We start from the raw sequence: 20,619 nt of genomic DNA on the forward strand, positions 1-20,619 counted from the left end.
TTTATTCTCAAATCCTAACCCCTTTTCGGTCAATACTTCTTGCCGTTCGTCTGTCTTTGTTAACCCATGATGTGTCACTGCACAGAACTGTAAGATGCTGGTAATGCTGATCGAGGTGCCAGTGCTGTGCTGGTACCAGTCACATCTAATGCAATTTAAATCATTATACTGAAACTAATTCACAATTTGTTCAATCAGGGAAGGGGCATCCAACCTTCACCATTACAAAATGTTATCAGTATATTCTATATAGGCTACTTATCTGCTGAACGTATGAACTGAACTGCTGAACACAAAACTAATAAACAAACCTTTTCTGTATTTCTTTTATTTCCTTTTTGACATTGCAGCACTGGCTATTACAGTGTGTTTGTGTTTCAGGATCATAGACATGTGTGTGTGTGTGTGTGTGTGTGTGTGTGTGTGTGTGTGTGTGTGTGTGTGTTTCAGGATCATAGACATTTTGTGTAAAGGTCATCTCCATTTCAATTAAAAATAAATGGGTATCATAGGATATTAAAATATTGCCATTTGACATATGCATTAAATTTGCTGACACAAATTCCATCATAGCTGCATCCCATCCCATATTAGATCACCATTGAAATGTCATTACAAAGAAATTATACACTTGAAGCAGCAGTTAGAAGAATAGTTTTGACAGACCACACGTTTCAATGAAAACAGCAATGAAAAATGGTGTCCCCTGTATTTTCATCTACATTAGCCCACAATAAATGACTTCAGCCCTGCTGAATGTCTTGTTGAACACTTGAATGTGCTGACATCAGTCTAAGTCCCTGCCATCTTATAAAGACTTATCTCAGTGACCGAAAACACCCTTTACTCTGGTATCCTCCTCCTCTCTCCTTTCCCTATCTCCCTCCATCACTCTCTCTCTCTCTTTCTAAAAGCCCTTGGCTATAGTAAACACTGCAGACGTTTGTGATTGCTCGTAGTGTAGTCCTCCTCTACAGGAAGGATTGTGTTGTGGGTGGATCAGGAGAAGGGCATCTCCCATCTCTGGGTGTAGGCTGTCAGTTCACAGGGGCTGATCACCAGCATCTTACTGCTCTCGATGCCGTCCAGGGCCATCTCACTGTCCAGGCAGAAGTGGGAGGCCAGGTGCTCCAGATGGGTGCCTGACTTCTGCCATCGCTGGAACACAACAGACAATACAAAGATCAATAACTGTATACAGAGACATGCATTTCAATGTTATTAAACTGCTATTGTCCATTAATTGTTACAGAATGCCATTGGTTCAAATAAATAAAAAAGTTTGGGCAACTATTGTCCAATACGGACCCTGTAATTCTGTCAACTTCATTTTTAGCTAATGATCTTTATTGCATGTCATGTTCATGGCACATGGCACTCTTCCCACTATTCACCACTAGATGTCCCTCTTTATTCAATTTCTGGTGAGTCACTCATTTTGAGCAGGGAATTCTTCTTCCTGTTGATATTGTTGAACTTGTACATGAACAAAACTAGAGGATATTAGCAAACATGCAAGGAATTTGTCATTGCCTCACACATCCATCACTGGTTAGAACATGACGGCTGACAGGCAAAGCCTGTTGCCAAGACTAGTGGAGCGTATCATGATCACGCCTCTCTTCAGTGGTAGAAACAATACAGTGGATATCAAGGGGATTTTCTGGATCAAAAAGGGCAAAGGTTGTGGGCGTGGCAGGAGGCGTGGCAATTAGCAGCTGGCCCATGTGAGTGGCTACATTTTTGTGAACAGGCCCCCATCTCCATGGTGAAGAGAATTGTTTGAATTTTTGAGCCAATATCCTGAAACTCAAACAAATGTCTTGCCATGTAGAGAAAATGTTGCCGTTTTAAAGTTCATTTCCTGCAATTATACATATTCTACCATGGAGCTGGGAGAAAATCATGCCGTTTTAAAGCTAGTTTCCTGTAATTCTATGCTTTTCACCATGGCTAATGCTGTGCTTTTTTTCTCAAACATAATAACATAATGAACACTACTAAATTCATTGTTTTTGGAATTTTCAATTCTCCCTGACTGTCTACCTTTTATTTTGGTAATTGTTAGTTCTCAAAGATGATAGTATAAAAAAAATAAGATATAGGTCCATTATATTTTCTACATACTTTATATCTGGTTTTAGTTGGTTGTTTAAATTTACACTGAAAGCATTTTTCCATCCTGAATATCGACTTGAAAAAAAAATGTTTTGGCGACCCGCCCAAGGAATAAAATGGCAGAAAAACCAAGGGTGGATATGGTAGAGATACAGAGCGTCTTTGTTTCATAGTATTTAAAGTCAGTGAACAGAAACAAGCTCTGTTCCATTGTGACCCTGATCAAAGCAGGAAAGACTCAAATTGCCATGACATGTTTTTCTTCAATTTTTTTATGAAGCAAAGTGAGACTGCACTTTTTAATTGATAAAAGAAAATAATTAAAACAAAATCAATTTGTATTCAGTGCCTGTGGTGCCTCTAAGTAATTCTTCTTGTTACTGGCTGTTGATGCACAATTGATAGTTAAGCACATTTATAGGCTCCTGAGAGCCTCTCTCTGCTGTAGCCTACAGTGGCCTGAGGGGAACACATGAGCACGGCTCTAATTAGCTATTATTGAACAGTTTCCGTCTATGTGCCAGGGGTGGAACATGTTGCTTTGGGAGCCTTTTTAGCAGGAGGAGGTAGTATATCCCTGGCAACTTCGAAAAGTGGGAGACCTAAAATCTACCTGCCAATTCAGAGGTCTATTATGTGGTTCTGACTTATCTATGCAACACTAGACTGTAACTGAGCTGTGTATAATGTTTTAAGTGTGCTATTTATCCTCTCTTTCTCTCTCCATCACTCTCGCGATCCTTCTTTCTCTCACTTCCTATGTTTTCACCAGACACTACATCATTATCACCACATATTCATGAATCATCTGTTCCTGCAGTCACCACCCAAACAAAACAATGTGAATACATTTTACAGTCATGCATGCTGCTCAAAACACCCTCCCACTCATAAACAGTATCTCCACAAACCAACTCTGTTTTGTTTTCCTCCTTGTTTACCAGGAATGTCAATAAAACATGTACAACCTTTTCATACAGACTCAAACCATGTAAACAGCCTCGCTAGCATACTGTTAGATAAGCCGAAACAGACTGGGGAGGACCTTGCCTCTGTCTCAGGGTGCAGCAGCAGCGGCAGCAGCAGCTGGCTGGTGATACAGGCAGAACCCGGAGCTCTCAGGCACACTCTCCACTGCACTATCAGACTGCCTAAGTGAAAGTTGATTTATGGCTTGTCAGAAGTGACTTTGCTCGTTTGAGGCAGGGGGCCGGCAGGGGGCCGGCGTGATGAGTGTTCAGGTGAGGACGGGCGCCCTCTGGGCTATTACTTGTTTCCCGTCGCCGATGTTACAGGGCATGAGCATGACCTGGGAGGCAGGAAAAGTGGTAGAGAGGGAGAGGCAGTGCTGTTGCTGGCGAATCTGCTGCCCGTGGGTGTAGATCCACTCCTGAGGAGAAAGAGATACACTGATGACACATCAACAACACGATAATTCCGCACTAACAAAACTGTCTACGTACCATGTACAGTGGGGCAAAAAACGTATTTAGTCAGCCACCAATTGTGCAAGTTCTCCCACTTAAAAGGAGAACTTAAAGGTAACATTTTCATAATTTTCATCATAGGTACACTTCAACTATGACAGACAAAATGAAAAGAAAAAAAATCCAGAAAATCACATTGTAGGATTTTTAATGAATTTATTTGCAAATTATGGTGGAAAATAAGTATTTGGTCACCTACAAACAAGCAAGATTTCTGGCTCTCACAGACCTGTAACTTCTTCTTTAAGAGGCTCCTCTGTCCTCCACTCGTTACCTGTATTAATGGCACCTGTTTGAACTTGTTATCAGTATAAAAGACACCTGTCCACAACCTGAAACAGTCACACTCCAAACTCCACTATGGCCAAGACCAAATAGCTGTCAAAGGACACCAGAAACAGCTTGGTTTGAAGAAATCAACTGTGGGAGCAATTATTAGGAAATGGAAGACATACAAGACCACTGATAATCTCCCTCGATCTGGGGCTCCACGCAAGATCTCACCCCGTGGGGTCAAAATGATCACAAGAACGGTGAGCAAAAATCCCAGAACCACATGGGGGGGACCTAGTGAATGACCTGCAGAGAGCTGGGACCAAAGTAACAAAGCCTACCATCAGTAACACACTACGCCGCCAGGGACTCAAATCTTGCAGTGCCAGACGTGTCCCCCTGCTTAAGCCAGTACATGTCCAGGCCCGTCTGAAGTTTGCTAGAGAGCATTTGGATGATCCAGAAGAAGATTGGGAGAATGTCATATGGTCAGATGAAACCAAAATATAACCTTTTGGTAAAAACTCAACTCGTCGTGTTTGGAGGACAAAGAATGCTGAGTTGCATCCAAAGAACACCATACCTACTGTGAAGCATGGGGGTGGAAACATCATGCTTTGGGGATGTTTTTCTGCAAAGTGACCAGGACGAGTGATCCGTGTAAAGGAAAGAATGAATGGGGCCATGTATAGTGAGATTTTGAGTGAAAACCTACTTCCATCAGCAAGGGCATTGAAGATGAAACATGGCTGGGTCTTTCAGCATGACAATGATCCCAAACACACCGCCCGGGCAACGAAGGAGTGGCTTTGTAAGAAGCGTTTCAAGGTCCTAGAGTGGCCTAGCCAGTCTCCAGATCTCAACCCCATAGAAAATCTGGAGGGAGTTGAAAGTCCGTGTTGCCAGCCACAGCCCCAAAACATCACTGCTCGAGAGGAGATCTGCATGGAGGAATGGGCCAAAATACCAGCAACAGTGTGTGAAAACCTTGTGACGACTTAAAGAAAACGTTTGACCTCTGTCATTGCCAACAAAGGGTATATAACAAAGTATTGAGATAAACTTTTGTTATTGACCAAATACTTGTTTTCCACCATAATTTGCAAATAAATCCATAAAAAATCCTACAATGTGATTTTCTGGATTTTTTTTCTCATTTTGTCTGTCATAGTTGAAGTGTACCTATGATGAAAATTACAGGCCTCTCTCATCTTTTTAAGTGGGAGAACATGCACAATTGGTGGCTGACTAAATACTTTTTTGCCCCACTGTATGTGAGAGTAGATTTATGAACAGAACACTTATCAGAACACAGTCATGTCATACTACTGAAAACACATCAGTAGTATGTAGTCACACACTACATCCAATCGTGAGGCGACCCAATTCCTCCAGCCTGGGAGAGTGTGTGTCTTCAGTACAGCACACACCACTACCCACACCTCCAAAACATCTGTCTCTGGGAGTGGGCTCACTCTTCAGGAACATTCCATACATCATGACATAATAAGACTCTGTCTCTGTGGAACCAGACCAGGGAATATTACTGAGCCAGCATAGTGGAGATTGACACGCACGCACACACACGCACACACACGCACACACACACACACACACACACACACACACACACACGCACGCACGCACGCACACACACACACACACACGTCTTGAGTACATATTTTGATCGCTAAAACTAAAGTAAGCCAATGAGATGCTGCTAAGCCTGTCTGTGTTTTCTTACTGGACAAGTCATTCTTATTTACAATGACGGCCTAGGAACAGTGGGTTAACTGCCTTTTTCAGTGGCAGAATGACAGATTTTTACCTTGTCAGCTTGGGAATTTGATCTAGCAACCTTTCAGTTACTGGCGCAACACTCTAACCACTAGGCTACCTGCCGCCCCACTAACCACTAGGATACCTGTGTATGGTGGTGCAGGCATATCCAGCCACTTTTCATGGTCTAGCTAGCTTACAGAGGATTTGATATTGAGTGGGCCCACAAGGATCCAAATATTCACACATAATATATCTTGGATTCTAGTGTTTTATTGTAGAATATCAGACAGAAAGACTATTTGAAACTCCGGGTACAAGCTGCCAGGCAACATCCCCGTACCCACATGTCCTAGTCAGGCGAGATGCACTACAACAGAGATGCACTAAACTGTGGTCTCATTTTATAGTTGTATTACATCTCCTTCCCCTGGGCTCAAACAATAAGTGCATCTGTGTTCTTGTCTGGGTCCCTGCCTTTTTGGAAAGCTAGTTTTTTTCTAACATGATATTGTGATGTTCTTGGATTCAACTTTTGTGCACTTCCTTGGTTTCATAGTGTCTAACCATGTGTTTAGAAAAAATATTTAAGGTAACTAAATAGGACAGGTTTTAGACCAATTCAAGCTAGAACTACAAATGTATGCTTGCTAGTACCCGGATAAAGCACTAAATAAACTTCAGTTAGTGCTAAATACGGCTGCTAGAATCCTGACTAGAACCAAAAAATTTGATCATATTACTCCAGTGCTAGCCTCCCTACACTGGCTTCCTGTCAAAGCAAGGGCTGATTTCAAGGTTTTACTGCTAACCTACAAAGCATTACATGGGCTTGCTCCTACCTATCTCTCTGATTTGGTCCTGCCATACATACCTACGCAGGTCTCCTAATTGTCCCTAGAATTTCTAAGCAAACAGCTGGAGGCAGGGCTTTCTCCTATAGAGCTCCATTTTTATTGAACGGTCTGCCTACCCATGTCAGAGACGCAAACTCGGTCTCAACCTTTAAGTCTTTACTGAAGACTCATCTCTTCAGTGGGTCATGTGATTGAGTGTAGTCTGGCCCAGGAGTGGGAAGGTGAACGGAAAGGCTCTGGAGCAACGACCCGCCCTTGCTGTCTCTGCCTGGCCGGTTCCCCTCTTCCGCTGGGACTCTCTGCCTCTAACCCTATTACAGGGGCTGAGTCACTGGCTTACTGGGGCTCTCTCATACCGTCTCTGGGAGGGGTGCGTCACCTGAGTGGGTTGAGTCACTGATGTGATCATCCTGTCTGGGTTGGCGCCCCCCCCCCCCCCCCGGGTTGTGCCGTGGCGGAGATCTTTGTGGGCTATACTCAGCCTTGTCTCAGGATGGTAAGTTGGTGGTTGAAGATATCCCTCTAGTGTGTGGGGGCTGTGCTTTGGCAAAGTGGGTGGGGTTATATCCTTCCTGTTTGGCCCTGTCCGGGGTGTCCTCGGATGGGGCCACAGTGTCTCCTGACCCCTCCTGTCTCAGCCTCCAGTATTTATGCTGCAGTAGTTTATGTGTCGGGGGGCTAGGGTCAATTTGTTATATCTGGAGTAATTCTCCTGTCCTATTCGGTGTCCTGTGTGAATTTAAGTGTGCTCTCTCTAATTCTCTCTTTCTCTCTTTCTTTCTCTCTCTCGGAGGACCTGAGCCCTAGGACCATGCCTGACATGATGACTCCTTGCTGTCCCCAGTCCACCTGGCCGTGCTGCTGCTCCAGTTTCAACTGTTCTGCCTTTGTATTATTGGACCATGCTGGTCATTTATCAACATTTGTACATCTTGGCCATGTTCTGTTATAATCTCCACCCGGCACAGCCAGAAGAGGACTGGCCACCCCACATAGCCTGGTTCCTCTCTAGGTTTCTTCCTAGGTTTTGGCCTTTCTAGGGAGTTTTTCCTAGCCACCGTGCTTCTACACCTGCATTGCTTGCTGTTTGGGGTTTTAGGCTGGGTTTCTGTACAGCACTTTGAGATATCAGCTGATGTACAAAGGGCTATATAAATACATTTGATTTGATTTGATTTGATTAGTACTTATTTATTACTTATTTTCCTATAGCAGAGCAAATTGAGAACTACTGATTTCAAACACAAGTGCCTCAGATACATGTAATTATCTGTAGAAATGGCATATCCTGTCTAGTTTCTTTTGGCACAAAATAAGTGAGTTGATAGCAAGCGACACCTGAGGGCTGACGCCAAGATAGGAAGAGGGTTCTGGCAACGTAATCGGAGGCAATTAGGAAGATATGTAGTGAGCAGCAGCAGTAAGGACAACCTTCCCAACTGAACTGGTGATTCCTATACTGGATGTTTAGGATGGTCACCCAGTAGGAATGTATGTGTGTGTGTTTGACAACACAAAGGAGGTCCCGTGGTAATCACTAGACGACCATGCTACGAAGGACCAAGTATATAGTCATAATTGATGAGCCTGTACATGAGATATTTGCTTCTGACCTTTAGCATGGACAGCGGTGGCCATGTACAGTGGATATGTTGCCTGTTTCTAACCAAGGTCTTTGAAAAGACATGCAGACCTAAGGATTCAGTGCAGTGCCCAGAGTGAGGGCTTTTAATTATATGTACATTACAATTATTAAACTCTGGTACAAGTCTCTCTTTCCACCGGGATTTAGCAACCATAGCGCATGCATTACCCAAAACACAGGATAATTGGCGCTCTCGAACACGCGCTCTGGTTGACACACCCCCTGCCGAGCACGGCAGAAGGAACACACATTGCATCACGATGGAGGAATTCAGATATGACTTCATTGTTTTAAACTACGGCGTGCAACATGGTTCAATGTGCCAGTAAATCAGCACGATCAATTTGATTTTGAATTGTATTACCGCTGTCACGGAGCTCTAGAATTGGCATCAAGTTTATTGTGCTAACGAAGATACAAACAGAGTAATGGAGAGCACTGAATAACATGGCAGTACACGGGGGCCGCCATCTTTATGTGTGTCCGCTATAACGACGAATCAAAGGTCAATTCTAACCATTTCTTAATATATGAATAGCGATCCTTTTACCAAAACATGTGCACTTTATAGTGGTAACATTCATACAAAACGTATGGCTGATAGAGCACAACTAGCAGAGCTACAAACGATTGAATACCTTTTTTTTCCCGAACATCACCCCGTGTTCTAACATGTGTTTCTTTCTCTTTTACAGGCAATTATCAATGTACCAGAGGACATCCCAGGCAAACGTCAAGCTGTAACACGGATTTGAAGATGACTTCCTAGAGAGGAGCAGCCATAGACTTAGATAGACATCGTATCATTGTATCGGTCCCTGTATGGCGTCCGTGAGAGCACGGGCAGCGCCGTTGAGGCCATCTCCCTTTTGAAGTGGTCCATTTTCTTCTTCTACTACGTCAATGGCAAACAAACTGCACACTGCCGCATAGTGTGTTGTTTGAACAGGTATAAAGCCAAGGTTGGTGATTTAATTCCACCTGCAATTATGGAATGTTTCCTCACCAGTAAAAATTCATTGGCTGAATCCTCCTGGTCACCTGGATGGAATTATGTGATCCTTCCTCAAAATTGTGAAAGTCCTCAATGGCGCTGCCAATGATAAAACAGGCTTTTGGGCACTAGAGTCCTCTATCTATACTCTTCGGGGGAAAAAAAGGGTTCCAAAAGGGTTCTCGGCTGTCCCCATAGGAGAACCCTTTTTGGTTCCGGGGAGAACTCTTTTTGGTTCCACATAGAACCCTCTGTGGAAAGTGTCATGTACTGTCATGTTGTCTTGTCTCTGTCCTTTCCCTTCACCCTGTCTCCCTCTGCTGGTCGTGTTAGGTTACCTTTTCTCCCCCGCTTTCCCCCAGCTGTCCCTTGTCTCCTCTAACTACCCATTCACCCCGTTCCCCACCTATTCCCTTTTTTCCCTCTGATTAGGTCCCAATATCTCTCTCTGTTTCTGCTCCTGTCCTTGTCGGATTCTTGTTTGTTTGTGTCATTCATGCCTGAACCAGACTGTCGTCATGTTTGCTGTAACCTTGTCCCGTCCTGTCGGAATCTGCCGGTCCATCTGAGCCTACCTATGTTTGGTAATTAAAGAAGCTCTGTTTAAGTTGATTCGCTTTTGGGTCCTCATTCACGCACCGTAACAGAAGAATCCGACCAAGAATGGACCCAGCGACTTCGGATCCTCTCCACTCAGCCGTCGAGATCCAGGGAGCGATGCTAGGCAGACACAAGCAGGAATTGTCTGCTGCTCGACATGCCGTTGAGACCCTGGCCACCCAAGTCTCCAACCTCACAGAACAGGTTCACCATCTCCGCCTCGATCCACCGGCCACTTCCAGGGCTTTCGAATCTCCGGAGCCCAGAATCAATAACCCGCCGTGTTACTCTGGGGAGCCCACTGAATGCCGCTCGTTCCTCACCCAGTGTGATATTGTGTTTTCTCTCCAGCCCAACACTTACTCCAGGAGCACTGCTCGTGTCGCCTACGTCATATCTCTCCTTATTGGACGGGCTCGTGAGTGGGGCACGGCAATCTGGGAGGCAAGGGCTGAGTGTACTAACCAGTATCAAGACTTTAAGGAGGAGATGATACGGGTTTTTGATCGATCTGTTTTTGGGGAGGAGGCTTCCAGGGCCCTGTCTTCCCTATGTCAAGGCAATCGATCCATAACAGACTACTCTATTGAGTTTCGCACTCTTGCTGTCTCCAGTGGCTGGAACGAGCCGGCCTTGCTCGCTCGTCTTCTGGAGGGTTTCCGCGCAGAAGTAAAGGATGAGATTCTCTCCCGGGAGGTTCCTTCCAGCGTGGATTCCTTGATTGAACTCGCTATTCGCATTGAGCGACGGGTTGATCTTCGTCACCGAGCTCGTGGAAAGGAGCTCGCGCTCTCCGTCGCCTCCCTCTCCGCATCACTACCATCTTCCTCTGCCGGCTCGGGTGCTGAGCCCATGCAGCTGGGAGGTATCCGCATCTCGACTGAGGAGAGGGAACGGAGAATCACCAACCGCCTCTGTCTCTATTGCGGTTCCGCTGGTCATTTTGTCACTTCATGTCCAGTAAAAGGCCAGAGCTCGTCAGTAAGCGGAGGGCTACTGGTGAGCGCTACTACTCCTGTCTCTCCTTCGAGATCCTGCAGGGAGCCAGGTTTTTCACTAAGTTGGACCTTCGTAACGCTTACCATCTCGTGCGCATCAGGGAGGGGGACGAGTGGAAGACGGCGTTTAACACTCCGTTAGGGCACTTTGAATACCGGGTTCTTCCTTTCGGCCTCGCTAACGCTCCAGCTGTCTTTCAGGCATTAGTCAATGATGTCCTGAGAGACATGCTGAACATCTTTGTTTTCGTTTACCTTGACGATATCCTGATTTTTTCACCGTCACTCCAGATTCATGTTCAGCACGTTCGACGTGTCCTCCAGCGCCTTTTAGAGAATTGTCTTTTTGTGAAGGCTGAGAAGTGCACTTTTCATGCCTCCTCCGTCACATTTCTCGGTTCTGTTATTTCCGCTGAAGGCATTAAGATGGATCCCGCTAAGGTCCAAGCTGTCATTGATTGGCCCGTCCCTAAGTCACGCGTCGAGCTGCAGCGCTTTCTCGGCTTCGCGAACTTCTATCGTCGTTTCATCCGTAATTTCGGTCAGGTGGCAGCTCCTCTCACAGCCCTTACTTCTGTCAAGACGTGCTTTAAGTGGTCCGTTTCCGCCCAGGGAGCTTTTGATCTCCTCAAGAATCGTTTTACATCCGCTCCTATCCTTGTTACACCTGACGTCTCTAGACAGTTCGTTGTCGAGGTTGACGCGTCAGAGGTGGGAGTGGGAGCCATCCTTTCTCAGCGCTCCCTCTCTGACGACAAGGTCCACCCATGCGCGTATTTTTCTCATCGCCTGTCGCCGTCGGAACGTAACTATGATGTGGGTAACCGCGAACTGCTCGCCATCCGGTTAGCCCTAGGCGAATGGCGACAGTGGTTGGAGGGGGCGACCGTTCCTTTTGTCGTTTGGACTGACCATAGGAACCTTGAGTACATCCGTTCTGCCAAACGACTTAATGCGCGTCAGGCGCGTTGGGCGCTGTTTTTCGCTCGTTTCGAGTTCGTGATTTCTTATCGTCCGGGCTCTAAGAACACCAAGCCTGATGCTTTGTCTCGTCTCTTCAGTTCTTCAGTAGCCTCCACTGACCCCGAGGGGATTCTCCCTGAGGGGCGTGTTGTCGGGTTGACTGTCTGGGGAATTGAGAGGCAGGTAAAGCAAGCACTCACTCAAACTCCGTCGCCGCGCGCTTGTCCTAGGAACCTTCTTTTCGTCCCCGTTCCTACTCGTCTGGCCGTTCTTCAGTGGGCTCACTCTGCCAAGTTAGCCGGCCACCCTGGCGTTCGGGGTACGCTTGCTTCCATTCGCCAGCGTTTCTGGTGGCCCACCCGGGAGCATGACACGCGTCGTTTCGTGGCTGCTTGTTCGGTCTGCGCGCAGACTAAGTCCGGTAACTCTCCTCCTGCCGGCCGTCTCAGGCCGCTTCCTATTCCCTCTCGACCGTGGTCTCACATCGCCTTAGATTTTGTCACCGGACTGCCTTCGTCAGCGGGGAAGACTGTTATTCTTACGGTTGTCGATAGGTTCTCTAAGGCGGCTCATTTCATTCCCCTTGCTAAGCTTCCTTCTGCTAAAGAGACGGCACAAATCATCATCGAGAATGTTTTCAGAATTCATGGCCTTCCGTCAGACGTCGTTTCGGACAGAGGTCCGCAATTCACGTCTCAATTTTGGAGGGAGTTTTGCCGTTTGATTGGGGCTTCCGTCAGTCTCTCTTCCGGCTTTCACCCCCAGTCTAACGGTCAAGCAGAACGGGCCAATCAGACTATTGGTCGCATCTTACGCAGTCTTTCTTTTCGCAACCCTGCGTCTTGGTCAGAACAGCTCCCCTGGGCAGAATACGCCCACAACTCGCTTCCTTCGTCTGCGACCGGGCTATCTCCTTTTCAGAGTAGCCTCGGGTACCAGCCTCCGTTGTTCTCATCTCAGTTCGCCGAGTCCAGCGTCCCCTCCGCTCAGGCTTTTGTCCAACGTTGCGAGCGCACCTGGAAGAGGGTCAGGTCTGCACTTTGCCGTTATAGGGCGCAGACTGTGAGAGCTGCTAATAAGCGTAGAACTAAGAGCCCTAGATATTGTCGCGGTCAGAGAGTTTGGCTCTCCACTCAGAACCTTCCCCTTAAGACGGCTTCTCGCAAGTTGACCCCGCGGTTCATTGGTCCATTCCGTATCTCTCAGGTCATTAATCCTGTCGCAGTGCGACTTCTTCTTCCGCGATATCTTCGTCGCGTCCACCCGGTCTTCCATGTCTCCTGTGTTAAGCCCGTTCTTCGCGCCCCCGCTCGTCTTCCCCCCCCCCCCCCCATCCTTGTCGAGGGCGCACCTATCTACAGGGTCCGTAAAATCTTGGACATGCGTCCTCGGGGCCGTGGTCATCAGTACCTAGTTGACTGGGAGGGGTACGGTCCTGAGGAGAGGAGTTGGGTTCCCTCTCGGGACGTGCTGGACCGTGCGCTGATTGATGATTTCCTCCGTTGCCGCCAGGTTTCCTCCTCGAGTGCGCCAGGAGGCGCTCGGTGAGTGGGGGGGTACTGTCATGTACTGTCATGTTGTCTTGTCTCTGTCCTTTCCCTTCACCCTGTCTCCCTCTGCTGGTCGTGTTAGGTTACCTTTTCTCCCCCGCTTTCCCCCAGCTGTCCCTTGTCTCCTCTAACTACCCATTCACCCCGTTCCCCACCTATTCCCTTTTTTCCCTCTGATTAGGTCCCAATATCTCTCTCTGTTTCTGCTCCTGTCCTTGTCGGATTCTTGTTTGTTTGTGTCATTCATGCCTGAACCAGACTGTCGTCATGTTTGCTGTAACCTTGTCCTGTCCTGTCGGAATCTGCCGGTCCATCTGAGCCTACCTATGTTTGGTAATTAAAGAAGCTCTGTTTAAGTTGATTCGCTTTTGGGTCCTCATTCACGCACCGTAACAGAAAGAGTCTATCTCTATGGAGCAGCCAAGGTTGGCTTAGCGTTGGAAAAGTGGTCCAGAGGAGTTAGCACTTCGTTCAGCCAGTCTAACGTGTGAAACACATCTCCAAGGGTGTTCATTCCCCGAGGAGAGTGGGCAGGCACAAAAACCAAGTCCCATCCATTCTCCCAGCCACACACCATAACAACCTCTACCGTAGCCTCTACTAACAAGAGTACTTGAATAATTAGAACATGTGTTGCGTAGGGAACAGGCCTGCATCAGCATGACATGTTGACATGCTATTTTACACCCCATTTGATATGAGATACACCGTTCTGCCTTGAGAAGACAGCCCAATATTGTAGTGTATATGCCATGTTCATCGTAAGAGCTAGTCCACCTGGATCAATAGTCCTCCTGTTACCCTGCAGCAGCCACGTCGTTACATTACAACCTTGCTGCAATAAGAATCACAACACCTAGAAACACATCACAGAGGATAGGGCCCAGTGTGTATGTGTGTGTGTCTGTGTGTGGGGGTGTGTGAGCCAGTGTGTGTGCACATACATTATTTGTGGCATTGTGCGCACAAGTGACAGCAGCCATGTCAGAGGGCAGTGTGGGAGGTACGTGCATCTCACCTCTCTGTGGAGGTGACACCAAGAGGCCAGGCCACTACAGTAGGCATGTCTCTGGGTTGAGAACAGAGGGCTGTAATAACCAGGCCCAGCTGGGTTTTGTGTATTAAACGGCAGGTGGGTGGAGACGAGGCCTGCTAGCAGATTAACAGGTCGGAAGGCAGAGGGCATGCACACAACACTTCTTAATAGAATAAACGGCACAGTGAAAATGTGCTCTGTATTAAATCTAATTACCCTGCAGTAATGGCACAGCTTTTTACGATGTCCGTTGTGGCACGCCAATGTTAATTTACTGTAATATTAATCTAAGTGGCTCCAAGTCTAGGGGATCTGTGCGCTGCTTGAGGAGACAGTGTGTTTTCAGAGCAGGGGTAAGCAACCTGATTCATCCGTGTGCTTTTAAGTATGCTGCCTCTAATTCTCCCACATTTCTTTATCTCCCCTCCTGGAGGACCTGAGCCCTAGCAGCATGCCTCAGGACTACCTGGCCTGACGACTACTGGCTGTCTCCGTCCCCAGTCCACCTGGTCATGCTGCTGATGCAATTTCTGCTGTTCTGCCTGCGGCTACGGAACCCTGACCTGTTCACCTGCTATCTTATACCGGGCCTGCTGTTTCCTCTCTCTCTCTCTCTCTCTCTCTCTCTCTCTCTCTTTCTACCGCACCTGCTGTCTTGGCCTCTGAATGCTTGGCTATGAAAAGCCAGCTGACCTGCTGCACCCTCTGTAACCACTGTGATTATTATTTGACCCTGAACGTTACAACATCTTGAAAAATGATCTGGCCTTAATGATCATGTACTCTTATAATCTCCACTGGCACAGCCTCTCTGCCTTTCTAGGGAGTTTCTCCTAGCCATCGTGCTTCTCCATCTGCATTGCTACTCTTTGGGGTTTCAGGCTGAGTTTCTTTATAAACACTTTGTGACATCTGCTGATGTAAAAAGAGCTCTATAAATACATTTGATTGATTGATAGAGGCTATATAATAGAGCACAGACAGGCTGGTTGGATAAAGTCTGAGTAAGAACATCCAGTCTTCCATATTGGCAGCTGCTGTGTTTTTGGCTGAATCTCCATCTACTTCCCTGTTTTAATCAGAACACCTGAGAACCACCAGCTTGGAACATAACGAACAGCTGTGGCCAGTCTCATACTGAATCTGCTTTGAGAGCAGTGTCCTACCTAGACCCAGACACTTCTGCTATTCTTATACACTGTAATAATAACAACACATAACAGTTGGGCTACTGTACTGCAGAAGCATAATAGGCGTAGTCTAAATGAATGCTGACACAGTAATTATACAGTAGCCTGTTTTACCATGTTTCAGTGCTGAATTAAAGCCAAATAAAGCATAATGTGCTTCCTAGGGAAATTAATTGGGAGAGAAAAAAAAAAAAACACTCCTCCCGACCAAAACAAGTCGAACCATCTGAGAGCCTTTCTTAACTTCTGCATAACACACATCTCTATAATATCCTCTGATTCACATAACTAATCACCCATCAACAGCTAACACTTGGCCGTAGACAAAGTGTGTGTGTGTGTGTGTGTGTGTGTGTGTGTGTGTGTGTGTGTGTGTGTGTGTGTACACGTGTACGCGAAAGACAGAAATAAGTGTACAGGGAGGTGCTGTGACAGCCGGTCACGGCGGTGAGAATGATCCTATCTGCAGAACAAGTGCTTGGGAATAATCTGTGGAGGCTGAGAGGCGTTGAGCACTCGGGCAGGTCAGGTCTGCTTGCTGGTAGCACTGACATAACATCAGGTAGAACGAGAGAGAGAGCGGGAGAGAGAGGGTAAATAAAAGAGAGAAGGGAGAGGCATATTGACAGAGTGGGAGAAAAACAAATACAAGAAAGATTGATAGGGAGGAAGAGGGAAAAGAGAAGGGGAGAAAGAGGTAGAGGTGGAAAAAGAGAGCGAGAGGGGTGGGGGAGATCGAGAAAGAGGTAGAGAGCGATCCAGGTGTGTGAGCGAGCCGGTGTGTGAGACTGTCAGAGTGGGAGCAGCTCAGGCTGAATTCCACAAGTGCAAGATGATGCTTGTCTGCTCGAATTGTACAGAGACGGAACGAAAACATGACAGGAGCAGTACTGACGGACGGGGAGAGAGGCTTAGCCCATGTTTGTTTTAAAACAGTGTGTGCTGGAGAGGCTAATGAGGACAGATACTTTCTGACAGCCTGGGATACATCGTACCTCTCTGTCAGTGAGTGTTGAAGCTGCTGGACTTGTGTGCAGAACAGCCCCTTAACCAGGCAGTAGTGATACAATAGTATTGACTCTGGACTAGACTTAAGTTCTCTGTATTCTTTGTGGATATTGAGTCTGTTCTGGGCCATACAGTAGCTCTCTGTCAGTGTGAGCTGAAGCTACACTACCATTCAAAAGTTTGGGGTCACTTAGAAATGTCCTTGTTTTTGAAAGAAAAGCAATTTTTTTGTCCATTAAAATAACATCAAATTGATCAGAAATACAGTGTAGACTCCTCCCTATGTTTTAGATGTGTTCAAAACTACACGGTTTCTGGCAGGGGGTATGCGATACCATATCCTCAATTCTCGGGGTTGCATTCCCTTTAGACCCGGAGGTCTGTCTACTGGGCAACTGTACTAACACCAATCTTAGGCAAAGCCATACTATAAAGCTAACAGAAATATTGCTAGCGATTGCCAAGAAATGTATTGCCTTGAAATGGAAATTTGATTCCCCCTGCCAGTTGCAATGTGGCTATCGGAAGTTAATAGTTGTATCCCACTGGAGAAAATCACTTGAGGAATAAGTTTACAGACACTTTACAGAATTTGGTGACCTTTTATTGACTATATGGATAATCTCCCCTCACATCACATTGGTTGAAGAGCCAGTTTGCGCCGTTGAAGGGAGTAGTACACAGAGTTGTACGAGATCTTCAGTTTCTTGGCAATTTCTTGTATGGAACAGCATTCATTTCTCAGAACAAGAATAGACGGACGAGTTTCAGAAGAAAGTTCTTTGTTTCTGGCCATTTTGAGCCTGTAATTGAACCCACAAATGCTGATGCCCTAGATACTCAACTAGTCTAAAGAAGGCCAGTTTTATTGCTTATTTAATCAGACAACAGTTTTCAGCTGTGCTAACATATTTGCAAAAGGGTTTTCTAATGATAAATTAGACTTTTAAAATTATAATCTTGGATTAACACAACCTGCCATTGGAACACAGGAGTGATGGTTGCTGATAATGAGCATTCACACGCCTATGTAGATATTCCATAAAAAAATGTGCTGTTTCCAGCTACAATAGTCATTTACAACATTAACAATGTCTACACTGTATTTCTGATCAATTTGATGTTATTAATGGAAAAAAAAATTTATTTCAAAAACAATTGACCTGTAGCTCTCAGTTTATGAGTGTAGCAAAGAGAGCGAGCCATAGATATACTGTTGAGTCGGTCTATTAAGTCTTGACTGTTTAAATGTTGAGTGTAGGCCGTACCTGGTTGAGTGCCGGCACAGATCTGGTCCCGATGCAGGGTGCCAGTGTGAGAGAGGGGAGGTCCTGTCCCTCCAGCTTCCGCGACTCTAGACAATTCTGTCTTTGACGAACCACCCCCGACTTAGAGTCCGAATCATCTGGCACTCTGAAAATACACAACACACATTTTACAAAAGTATTTTCTTGATTTAGAGCATATTCCCCAATGCAGAATACAAGGCAGATTCATAATCTCTGAATGTAATATGTTGATACTCACGCCTGGGATAGATTCATGGTGGTATTTTTACATGCACATAAATAACTATTCAGTATAGATATTAACATTGAGGCTAGCGTGTCATGTTCCGTAGCCTCGCATTAATGTTTCCTCAGACAATGTCTGAACTGAATTACAATCGATATTTAAATGTACAGGAAGAAATAGCTGTTCACATGACAGAGCCATTCATCAGAGCTAGGCAGGACCTATGGCTTGGGGAGGGGGAGGGGGTGTAAGTAATGTTGTCTTCTGCCAGTGTGGGTCTGTGGTGGCTTTACAGCCCAGCTCATTCACTTAGTCAGCAAGCAGGAACCTGGAACCAGCAGCAGTGGTTATATCCTTTGTGTGCTCTGCCAAAGTTTTGTAATAGCCTATGACTGTACTTCTCTCTGTATATCACTCTCTCTCTCTAGCTCTTGTATGTCTTTAACATTCTCTGTGTATACTCTTCCTCACTACTGTCCTTCCACTGGGACTTGTCCTCCCTATTTCAACTTTCTCTCAATTCACCTGTCTCTTCAACTAACTTTTTATAGTCTCTTTTCTTACTACGCAATTAACGGTGGTTCCAAGTCATCTAAAAGGTCAGACCTCTCTCCCTCGAGTCACATTGTTCATTTCGGTCCGTGGGATTAACCTAAACTCCATCACGCCTGGCTGTTGTTGTATCAGTCAGATTGAGCTGCAAGGCTTGCTTTTGAATCCAATGCCAGGCGGACACAGAGCAATCAGGGGACAAAAATAGAGAGGCCTGAATATGAAAAAGAATCATTCATCTATTCTGAATGAACCATAATGGGATGTGTGTGAGTGGCCAGCCGCAAACACTCACTTGAGCTCTGGGTAGACGTTGTCCAGATACCACTTGAAGGATTTGCACTTGAGAATCTTGCGGAGCTCTTCCCTGCCATGAATGCTGATAATAGAGAGAGAGGGAAATTAATGAAGTGTATGTTAGAGAGAGGAACCTTTTTATAATGCTGTCCTGCTCTTATCAGAGAAAAGGCAGTGCTACAGGCTTACACAGAGGCAGGCACATTGCTCCAATATGTAATGCAGGGAGACCAAAAACGCTCTCTTTAAATAACCTGAATGATATGGTTTGAACTGAACCGTCTACCCCGTTAATCGTGCTAAACCAGATGCAATGTATGTGTTCTATAATATTTCTCTTTATCAGCCCTCTGTAGAATATAAAATATAGCAGTAGAATTGTATGCTGTGTAGAAGTGTATGCTGTGTAGAAGTGTATGCTGTGTAGAAGTGTATGGTGTGTAGAAGTGTATGGTGTGTAGAAGTGTATGTTGTGTAGAAGTGTATGCTGTGTAGAAGTGTATGCTGTGTATGCTGTGCAGAAGTGTGTGCTGTGTATGCTGTGTAGAAGTGTATGGTGTGTAGAAGTGTATGGTGTGTAGAAGTGTATGGTGTGTAGAAGTGTATGCTGTGTAGAAGTGTATGGTGATATGTCACTCACTCTCCGTAGGACTTGCCCCGTGCTGCAGGGCGAGCCGAGTAGTAGAAGAGCCTGAACTCGTCCATCCACACCTCCGCCGTGCGCCTGGTGTTCCTGCAACACAGCCAGTAGAGTAGGATTCAGCAGGCGTTTTACATTAAACCACTTCACTCCAGGGTGGGCCAGCCCAGACCGCCAGTGTGAAAAGGCCTAGCACGTATGTGACCGAAATAACCAAAGCCAAGCCAGCCCTCGCACATTGGTCTCAAACACATTCCAAGAAAATTCACCATCTTGCTTGGTAAAGATTAGCAGCAAAATAATAACGTTCTCCTGAGAGTTAAGTATACTGTATCATATTCCGTATATGTCAAGCTCACCCTTTTCACTGAATGTTGTGGGCCTTATGCTCATCCTAGCTCCATTTCATTACAGTTTGCATATTAAATGGGGAAAATACGTAATTGAGAATTCCATAATCCTCAGACCCAAACGCACCATCCTGGTTCCTCTAGTGGACCTGCTACACCCACCCAGCCTTCAAAGTCTGAGCGCCCTGCATAGGTGAAGCGTTTCATGTAATGACGGGATTGGTCCATGGAACAGTGACTGAAGTGGGTAAATAATTCTAGTAACGTGATTCCTCTGCTGCATACTGTGGACCTTCTCCCAATATATATGTGTGCTGTTATAGACGTTAAAGGGAAAGTTTATTCCAAAATCAAATTCTACCACGTTGTCATACATCCTGAACTCAACTTTAGTCCTCTTTTGACATTTGAACAGCTAATTAAACTAGTCTACAGCCTTCTCCTATCCTTTTGTTCCTGACGGGCAGCAATACAACGTTTTGGCCTACTGTAACCCCTGCTGTTTTACACTCCTTTGAAGCTCACACATCACATCTCTCCTTTCCGCCTTACACTCAACACCTACTCTTACACGGCCTGGCTTCTGAGCCGAAGACTTTGGGACAGAGAAGGACGTAAACTGCTTTTAACACAAATGACAGTGACATTGTGCTAAGAGCGGAGCACACGGAGACAGCAGGTGAATAAATTCAATAGAATTATCAATGGGCATGCTGAGCCACCAGCTGCCCTTAGAAGCTTTTTTTCTTCCCCAGGACATGAAATCA

The 20,619-nt window shown here is 45.9% G+C and overlaps 1 protein-coding gene across 2 annotated transcripts in view; it reads right to left on the reverse strand.

Annotated features, from left to right (window-relative positions):
- Positions 1 to 312: 312 nt before the first annotated feature.
- Positions 313 to 20,619, reverse strand: part of LOC110522252 (polypeptide N-acetylgalactosaminyltransferase 14) — a 134,147-nt gene continuing 113,840 nt past the window's right edge. For both annotated transcript variants that reach the window (XM_036975825.2, XM_036975826.2), the window contains 5 exons: positions 19,503 to 19,595; positions 18,861 to 18,944; positions 17,767 to 17,911; positions 3,389 to 3,508; positions 313 to 1,158 (listed from right to left, as the gene is read on the reverse strand). In XM_036975825.2, the coding sequence (XP_036831720.1) occupies positions 1,000 to 1,158; positions 3,389 to 3,508; positions 17,767 to 17,911; positions 18,861 to 18,944; positions 19,503 to 19,595 (601 nt within the window). In that variant the 3' untranslated portion in view covers positions 313 to 999. The remainder of the gene's footprint in view (positions 1,159 to 3,388; positions 3,509 to 17,766; positions 17,912 to 18,860; positions 18,945 to 19,502; positions 19,596 to 20,619) is intronic.

Source organism: Oncorhynchus mykiss, chromosome 4 (assembly GCF_057628025.1).
Source record: "Oncorhynchus mykiss isolate SJ-2025 chromosome 4, ASM5762802v1, whole genome shotgun sequence".
NCBI classification, from domain to species: domain Eukaryota; kingdom Metazoa; phylum Chordata; class Actinopteri; order Salmoniformes; family Salmonidae; genus Oncorhynchus; species Oncorhynchus mykiss.